General features: G+C 42.4%; 1 protein-coding gene across 1 annotated transcript in view; it reads right to left on the bottom strand.

Moving 5' to 3' along the window:
• Nucleotides 1-2493: 2493 nt before the first annotated feature.
• NFKB1 (nuclear factor of kappa light polypeptide gene enhancer in B-cells 1) overlaps nucleotides 2494-9416 on the bottom strand; it is a 10262-nt gene continuing 3339 nt past the window's right edge. Inside the window, exons 4-10 of the mRNA XM_009702903.1 lie at nucleotides 8200-8369; nucleotides 7235-7337; nucleotides 6059-6180; nucleotides 5168-5234; nucleotides 4670-4842; nucleotides 4356-4533; nucleotides 2494-2681 (exon numbers count right to left, since the gene is read on the bottom strand). Coding sequence (XP_009701205.1) covers nucleotides 2494-2681; nucleotides 4356-4533; nucleotides 4670-4842; nucleotides 5168-5234; nucleotides 6059-6180; nucleotides 7235-7337; nucleotides 8200-8369 — 1001 coding nt within the window. The remainder of the gene's footprint in view (nucleotides 2682-4355; nucleotides 4534-4669; nucleotides 4843-5167; nucleotides 5235-6058; nucleotides 6181-7234; nucleotides 7338-8199; nucleotides 8370-9416) is intronic.

Here is a 9416-nt window from a genome sequence, read left to right as displayed (position 1 = left end):
TGACAATTACCTGTTAGGAAGAATACATCTGCTTTAAACGTTTCTGTTAACATTTGTCTGCATTGCTTACACTTTTTCTTGCTAAGCCTGCTTCTTCTGTGTGCTGCCTTCATCCTCGTACCTGCAAGGAGCCTGACTTTCTCCCAGGTGCCATCAGGACAAGAATGGCCGTGCCCTGTACAGGACCATCACCACCTACTAATAAGAAAAAAGGTAAAGCAGAAAGAGTGAAGCTGTGTGATTTAGTATTTTCTTTTAATTGAGCTGCTTGAGGTAAACACTATGCTCTCCAGCAGGTTTGCTCTGCCAAAGGAGAACTACACAAGATAACAGAAAGGTCTCCTACGAGATGCTGTGCTGCTTCCTGTAGTGTGTCCTACACTAGCTGGTGTGTCCTACCTCCTGTCCATCTTGCCTAGTTCCGACAAACTGTGCAGCATGCCTATAACAACACATACTTAAGATGCTAAGGGTTAATGCAGATGGGAAAAGTTGTCCTATTATGTGATGCAACTGTAAAAATCTAGGGTTCCTGCTTGAACTAGTGAGAATACTTTTAAATTAGTATTTTTTTCTATTTCTAAACAAAGACAAGGGGGAAAGGACCAAAGCCTCTTTTGTTAAATAGCCTGAAACTGAGCTGCTGCAAAAGAAGCTGCCAGACGGCCACTTAAAGCCCTTGAATACACAGGGCCTAGGGGAGATGTCCCACTGTTCACTGCGCGATCACTAACCTGATGAATAGCTATTATGCAGCATTTGGTCATGAAGTGCTTAAGGAAATACAGACCCAGGTGTCTTCTGGTGGTTTAAAAGCAGAGCTGGTCAGAAATAAGGCTGAAAGGCGTGAAATAACAGCCAGGATGCCCTGGTGACCTGCAGGATTGTAGAAGCCTCAATAAAAGTCTCTGCCAGCCCCCTGAGCTGTGCTGGAAATTCTGTGGCAGCAGAAGGTGCGTTTGACTCTGACAGCAGCTCTGCTAGGGCTCAAAAAGCTCCTCCACCCCCAGAATATGAGAACCTTTGCCTGTTTGTGTTACAGCTGGAATGAAGAAAGAATGCCGGACAAGTACATACATTGAACAAAAATCCGTATGCCTTTGACACTGCATATGTAGGTTATACATACAATAACTGAAAGAAAAAATGGCATTTTTAGTATTGTGTCTTATTCCTCTGGAAGTAATTAACACAGTAATTCAGCTGGATATGAAATTATTTCACAGGTTTTTTTTTTATTACTCAGTTTAATTCATTACAGCAACTACCGCTCTAGATGTAACCACTCTCATGGTTTATCTTGATTCATTTTCTCAGGAGTGACACCCAGGTTACTGAAGACTGAGCTGAGCCAAGACCACCACAGTCAATCTCCATCTTTGTGCCAAGAAAACTGGCTACAAGTGAGTGACAATGGTACAGTGCTGCTCTTTGCTTTTTCATTGTGAAATCCAATACCAAGGGTCTCAGCAGAGCTTTCCTGAGGAGCTAAATAGGTGGTTTCAGTGTAAATGATTCTGTCTGCTGCCATAATTATGAGAAGAGAACTAAAAGAGACCACGAGGCAGAGGCTTTAGTTCCAAAGCACAGCTGCTCAGCAGTAGCTGATGCTCCTGGTCTCCCACCATAAAAGCTACTTAAGATTTAAGACAAGTGGCTTGCAGCCCTTTACTGATTTTAGTACTTGGAAATCAGCATGATCTTGTACCAATGCCTAAAACTGACATGATAAATCTTCAATAACTCTACTTCAAAGATACGTAAAAATTACAGCAAGTGTAGACAAGGGATTTCATTTTGGGTTTTTATTATAAAAGTAAAATAAAAATAAGCATTTAAAAAGCACACTTTTTTAAAGGAACAGATATAAAAAAAAACCTATTTACAAATAGGAAAATGCCAAACTTGAAAAAATTTTTGACTAAGAGGCACCAAAAGCACCTTTAAATACATTATTTGAAATATACAAGATTCTTTTTTTAGGATTCTCTTTTCTGAGTTGTCATTGTTGTGATTAAAAGTCCTGATTTTTCTTTGCCAGCTATTTTTATGAGCTTTTTTCATGCAACTGTGCTGCAAAAATTATGAAGAGAGCAGCTAGAAACTGTATCCTTTGATTGCTCTGTGTGCCTTACCTCTTTTTATTGAGTTGGTATTATGCATTAACAAGGAGTGACTTTCATCTATAAAAGAAAATCCTCACAAACCAGCACAGCTCAGTCAGTCATTCACAGTGTCCAGTCCTGTGTATTAATGCGGCTGTAGAGCCCTGGTTATTGTATATGGCTGGAAAATAATAAAATAGCATGTACTTGAGGAAGGAAGCAACGGCTGGGAGTCACATGCCAAAGTCATCGTTGGTTCAGGTTCGCGTGTGGTTCCTCCAGCGTGCGCGTTTGGTTGTGAATTCACTTCCCTCTGGCCAGGATGACACAGACGTAATTTTAAATGTCACATTTGTTCCTGTAACTGTCTGTTGCTAACAGAATATTACTAGTTGGCTATGTAATTGCTTTGCACTGAACTTTCATGTCCATAGCCCAGGGTCATTTTGCTAAGTGTTACTGATGACTTGCTGTTCAGAGAGTCTGAGTAAGTAAAGCTCAGTTTGCGGAAGGAGGTCTCCACGCCACTGTCACACGTGCTGTCATTGTCTTGAAATTTGCTATGATAAAGCTCACCTGAGGGAGAGAGGAAAGGGAAATAGATTATTGTTTGTGTTGCTTCCGTAATGTTGCTTTCACAAAAGCCTAAGGATTGCAAACCAATAATTTAAAGCTCTTCTGTGGGAAAATAACTCGGAACTTTAGATATTATATCAGGAAAAGCTGTGCTGAATGTTTTCAGTTGACCAAAGCGTGTGATCTGATGCTCTGCTGGCAGAGATCGACTGCAGTTGGAGCTTGAATGGGATGAGAAGCCTGGTGCTCTGCTGACACTAATGCTGTCACCACACTACTCAGGACTCTGCCCGAGTGTGGTAGCAGCAGGGCAAAAGGGTCTCTGGTTCTCAGATTCATACACCCTGTGCAAGTATACAGCTCCAGGATGAGGTTCCTAAAACTTTCTCCTGTTGTTTCACTTACAGATTTACTTTTGAGACAAAGACTTGAAAAATTTTCATCTAGGAAGTGAGCCTGAAATACAAAGAAGTTAGCAGGAGCTGTCGTCTGCGCAAGATCCACCAAAGGAGTGCCTGGCCGCAAGAGAACAGCATCCGAGTTGCAGGTATGATGTGGGCTCAGTGTGACTAGAATAGTGGTCAGCACATTAAGAGTTCACTAGTATTTTTCTAAACAACCATCTTCAAATAAATGACGTGATGCAGTGCATTCATATTGCAAAGCAGCAGAACCCCTCTTACCCTTCTAGATTAATCTAAAGAGGCAATCTGTGTACAAGCACATTTTTGGATAGGCGTGAAGGTTCATTCCATGACCGAACAGTTTTCTATAGCAAGTAAACCGGCAACGTTAGACCAGGATGGAATTCCTGTAGTGTTTCTGTTTAATTTTCCAGAAATACCTACACTGTTTTTACACAGGGTGCAAGTTTCCACATTAGGGTGCTGGCAGCGCTATTGGTGTTTGAACCGGGATCAGGAAAAAACAAAGGGTTTTGTTACTCAGCACGGCCAGGCAGTGACTGAACGTCCCTGATGACTTACTGCCTTCTCACCACCTCTGTTTTTCTGTTAGTAGAGTCCCATGCCCAAAACCCCGGTAGGACCTCCATGGTTGAAGATGCTCAAAACTCAACTGGATGTGACGCGGGCACCCTGACGTAAGGTTACATTGGCCCTGCTCTGAGGCGGCAGCTGGACAGCATGACTGCTGGAGGTCCCTTGTACCCAAAACCACCCCTGATTTCTCTGCCTACAGAACACTGGGTCACTTTGTGGAAGGACAAATTTAATTCCAAAGTCTTAGTGAGAAGTTTATGAATCCAAAACATGTTTGTTTATCCAGATATGAGGCAGCAAAAGAGGAAAAAAAAAGGTCAAAAGGTAATGGCAGTTGTACAGGCCTGAGAGATCATTGCCTAGTTTATCTTTTGAAACTCAGCCCCGGTACATCCAAGGAGTTACCATCAGTAAATGGCAGATGGCTGGTTTTAGAAAAGGGAGGCAGCATAATCAATATTGTAATGCAGGGCTACCGATTCAAATGGTCCATTTGTCCCCTCTCTTCTAGGCCTAGCAAATGTCTATGACAAGAAAGTGGTGCTGCAGTAAAATATTTCCGAAAGAGGTTGAGAACTGTGTGTAAGAAACTATGTGATCTAGCAGAGTCGGGGGGGGGAGAACTGAAAAAACATCTTACATAAAGCTCTTGATGTTTTGCTGTCAATTTTACCTGTCTCTCCATTTGCAAAGGTGGGTGGTGATGATGACAGAAGAGCTTTTGCTGTATTGTCCTTCAGGTGAGATGGGCTTTGTGAGATGGATAGTGCTTTCTGAATGACTTCAATGGCTTCTGTGTGATCCATCTGTCTCAAAGCAGCGATCAACTCTTGAACTGTACCACCAGAAACCTAAGAGAGAAGACACCAGATGCTCACCATCATCCAAGGCTGGCTAAAACTGAAGGGCGGCACAGTCTCACCGTGCAGGACAACAATGTTCCCTACATGTCTGAGTATTCTTTGTAACTTGCTACAGCCACGTTACCTCATAGTTATCTAGCAGAGTTTTTGATGGCGAAGGGCTCAACCTGAAGGCATTATAAAGTATGCCGAGACCCAGTTTTTGTGCTAGAGTGGACCAGTTTTTGCTTGGATCGGGCAATTCCAATAGTTTGTAAAGCTGCATCTTGGAACTTTCATTCAGCTCTCTCAAACGTCCTGGGGAACACAGAAATATGGGAGTTTATTATTGATACAAATCATACACCAGTTCATTTCTAAGCAGAAAAAAAGCTAAATTAACGAGTATTTTAGTGTTTGCTAATGTATTGCTGTGATATCGCAAGTGTACTCCTTGGTGTCCTTGTAACCTACCTCTTAACAGGATCATGCTCGTTCTGTGAGTGGGGGGGAAGGGGGGAGGGGGGGTACCTCTTCTCCCTCCCCATTTCAGTTACAGCCTGTTGCAGGGCAATGTCTTCTGCAAGTACACTTTGAGTACTCAATTACTAGAGGGATATTGTCAAGTCTTTATAGACGTTACCTTGTGTTGGTAAGTCCTCCGAAACCACTGCTGACTCGTAGGGTTTGCCATTTAATATGTCATACACCTAAGAGAATACATTAAAGTCAGTATTTAGCAGAAACCTGGTTAGTGTCTGTTATCTTGACAAGTCTCAGTAGTATTGTATAAAGCCCAAATTCCCCAAATGGGCAATTTTTTCTGTCCCAGGATCAGTATGACTAAAGATACTGTAGAAGACCTGTGCAAAGCTTGAGGGAGAAATCTTGAGAAGTTAATCGCCCTTGCCCTTTTGCCAGATGACCTAGCCACTGTTTTCAAGAAAAAGAGGAAGTCTTTGCAGTAAATAAGTGGCAGTAGCAGTGCCTGAAGAGTTATTGCCTGTCTGCAACCAGTCATTTAAAGCAAAGCCTGGGTTAGATTTTCACCTAAGGTTAGTGCCACTCCCCAGCCCCATGTGATTAGAGATGCTGACCACTTGTACCTTACGCTCGCACCAAACCAACTGCACGTAATCAGCTACTAAAGCATGGACAGTGCAGCCAAATCACTGGGTAGGACACAAGAGTTATTTTCTGTCTGCAATTCTGAAGAACATGCAGCAAAGAAACCCACTAGAGAGCGTCTCTGGGCAGCTTCTGTTTGAAGGCCCGCGTTCAACGAGCGAAATACTTTTCTGTACTGAAAACTGTAGTGTGAATATTTCAAGAAGGGCCTGGTCATTCCTGTTCAGCAGTGGTCATCTCTTAAGCATGGGTTTCTTTTGTGGCTGAATTAGTTTAAATTTTTGATGGCAAATTAGTAGCTTGTCACCACTGAAATAACTGTGGATGCAGTGAAAGGAGTTGGCTGAGAGAGCTGAACTATCATTTAATACTAAAAAGACAACAGGAAAAAAACCAGACCACATACCTCACAGTTGGCAGCCATATCCAGTGGTGTTGTTCCGGGCATTATCCCTTCATCATCATCTTCATCTTTCACATCGTCTACATCAAACAACGGCTCAAAGTTCTCAATGTGAGGATTTGCCCCTGAAAATCGAGTGTGCAAAAAAATTCCTAAGAAAAGGCTTCAGGTTGCTCTCCAACAATACTTAAAAGATGTATTCTAAGTTCTGAATGGCAAATCTGCTCATTTAGCTAGTCAAGCTAAATTACATTTTCTATTAAGTCAGCAAATAACTTTTTTAGCAACTAAAGTTAAATGCTGTCACAACTGTGTATAATGCTAGTCTCCGTTAAAAGGGAGTAAAACCGACAAGCGGAGTGTTAGGGCCCGAAGAGCGAGCTGTGATTCTATCAACTGACTGCCAGTCCCTTTCTGGGCTGTCGCAGAGCGCAGCCTGTATGTGCTAAAATGCTGGTGTGGTGCTTCTTTCTATGGCACCAGAGAAAGTTGGGGTATTCTTAAAAGACCAAGCACAGCGCCAGAGCAACGGGAAGCGTGGATTTCTGTTTCAAAGGAGAAAAATGAGGTCTAAATACAATTGACAATAAATATTCTGAACTACCTCTTCCAGAGCAACATGAAACAGGAGACACTAACAAGCCCGTGTTTCAGTGACCCGTTTTTTTTTTGTTTTCAAAGCAGTCCCACACTTACATGGACTTGGGATAATGAGGTCTCTGCTGCTTCAGCTATAAAATGACAATAAATATTCTGAACTACCTCTTCCAGAGCAACATGAAACAGGAGACACTAACAAGCCTGTGTTTCAGTGACCTGGTTTTTTTTTTTTGGTTTTCAAAGCAGTCCCACACTTACATAGAGTTGGGATAATGACGTCTCTCCTCTGCTTCTTCAGCTATAAAAAACTGCAAAAAGAGTATTCCAAAAACTTCCAAGAGTGCTCGAGTGTTTTTCTCGACTAACATCATTTGCCTTTTTAGCCATGCGATGGTGCTGAAGAGCAGCGCAGCACCTGAAAGGAGGACTTTCCTGAGGAAAAACAAATCTTCATGCTTGTGACATCTGATTTCTTCTCCTCATTAAACAAGTTCACTGGCACATTCTTTTCTGCTTGCAGCCCTCTAACCTGAACTGTCACTGTGAAAGAAAACTCTCCAGCAAATACTATTTTCATACCTGCTGCTTTGAGAACTGCTGCCAATTTTGTAGAGCCCCTTCCCGCTGCTATGTGAAGAGGAGTTGTCCCATCATACGTAGTGCTGTCCACATCTGCATCGCCCTACGTTTTTATTGAACAACAAAGAAAAGTGCTGCTCATCTAATACAACACAGCTGCAGAGACTCATGTCTGCATAAACATTGCTACTGTGCATGTAAGCACCGTTCCACCCCTGTTTGCATAAAAACTCTCATCGTTGTCTGAAAAAGAAGGAATCAAAGTAACTACAGCTGTCCGCATGCTGGAACAGATGGTGGTTGCCCGCTCCAGCGTTACAGCAGGAGGCAGAGCGTATAAAAGCAAACAGGTCAGGCAGATAAAAGCCACTTTGCATCCCATATAACAGTTCTGCCATCGGAGTACCCGCGGCGTTTGGCGTCTGAACTGGTGTGCACAGAAATCCGCCTTTCTGCTGCTCTTCAGGAGAGCAGGCGGGCTGGTGGCACGTTCGTACGCAGCTACTGAGGAAAGCTACGGCACCCAGCTGTGGGTGTGCAGAATTAAGCACTCTAGGATCAAGGCGTTCAAGAGATGAGACAAGTATTTATAGATATGCACAACTGTCTCTCTATGCACACCTGTATACACATCCCACTTCACACAGATGAAGGGATTCACTTGTTCACAAGTGGTTTCATTGACTGCCAGGATTACCCAGTGCAAATTAAACACGGTATTTGCGCTCAGGTCAGAGTCACAAACCGTAAATTCCTCAACTTGGGCAAAAGGTTGACCAGCAATGCTGAACAAGTAATAAAGAATAACATGAGCAATAATTCTGCCATTATACTAGTTTAAGTAATCAAGTCAATGAAAAGGAAAAAAAAACCCCTTACGTCTGTTCCTCTGAAGCACTTAAGGATTTTCAAGCGTTTTAAATATGTAAGTGAAAAGACCTGGGAGAAAGAAATGATGCCCTTACCTCAAGCAAAAGGCAGCCTGCCAGAGGGATGTTCTCTTGCTCAACAGCTAAATGCAATGCAGTTCGTCCAGATTTTTGTTCCTGAGCATTGACGTTAACTCCAGCAGCAATCAGCTGTTTGAGGCAGGACATGCTATTTGCCATCACCACCATGTGAATTGCACTGAGACCTACACAAAACCAAACATCCATCACGTGCATTAATATTTGAAAAAATACAGGAATGTCAGAGTAATGACTTTTGAAGTGGCCGCATCGATGAGAATTGTAAAATAAGTGAGAGTTACTGTAGTTACCTGAGCAGAAGTGACTTATTTTGCCTGCTTATACGCTGAAAGATGGCATTAATAAAAATGTTCTTTGTGCATAAATCGGAACTAGTTGTGCTACTGGTGGTGAGTGAAAGCCACGCATGGAGGGGAAGGGGGAAACGTCAACAGATTACAAGGTGGGATAGAAGGCAGGAACTAAGAAAGCTCACCTAGAGCATCTCTTTGCCTCTTAAAAAGAAAATCTACATCTTGGTACTAAACAAGTAGGTACCCTGCACCGGCCCCAGCTGCTACTGAACTGTTCTAGAAAGAGTCTGGGCAATAATTGGTGTGTTTTAGTATCATCCTCCTGTAAGGTCACACTGCCCTATCACCTCCAGATTATCTGTACCAGCTCAAAAAGAGAGTAATAAAGCCTTGTATTTGAAAACCAAACAAATAAACAAACAAAACCCAACCCCAAAGCAACCAATCAAACACGCACCCTCTCTCTGAGGAACTTAACACAGTCTTTTCGAATCCCATAATGACATTTTTAGGTCAGATGTTTTACAATCTACTGGAGCAGGAGTACTAAATTGAAATGGCCTGTGTCACCGAAAAATGGGAGAATTGTGTCTTTGTGGTTGTTTTATAGGCTCTAATTCTGCATGGTCACAGAGTACCAGATATGAAACTCGACACTGGTCCAGAAATTATTTCTGAGGGGATTTCATTCACTAGAGACAGAAACATTTTCTTCAGGGGGGATTTTTTTAAAAAACAGTGGTTGTATAAAGTGTGTCAGGAGGAACACAGTGCTTGAAGTTTTATGATATTAAAGACAATATCCAATAACAAAAATTCAAATCCGTACTGTGTCACGTGGCCACTACCAATCTTTATGTTCTGTATAACCAGAAAACCTACACATCTGTGTTCTCTCCTCTGTGACTGCAGGCATAT

Source organism: Cariama cristata, unplaced genomic scaffold, assembly GCF_000690535.1.
Source record: "Cariama cristata isolate BGI_N322 unplaced genomic scaffold, ASM69053v1 scaffold9166, whole genome shotgun sequence".
Classification (NCBI taxonomy): Eukaryota; Metazoa; Chordata; class Aves; order Cariamiformes; family Cariamidae; genus Cariama; species Cariama cristata.
The sequence above is the reverse complement of the archived record's forward strand: the minus strand, read 5'-3'. Positions and strand labels throughout refer to the sequence as shown.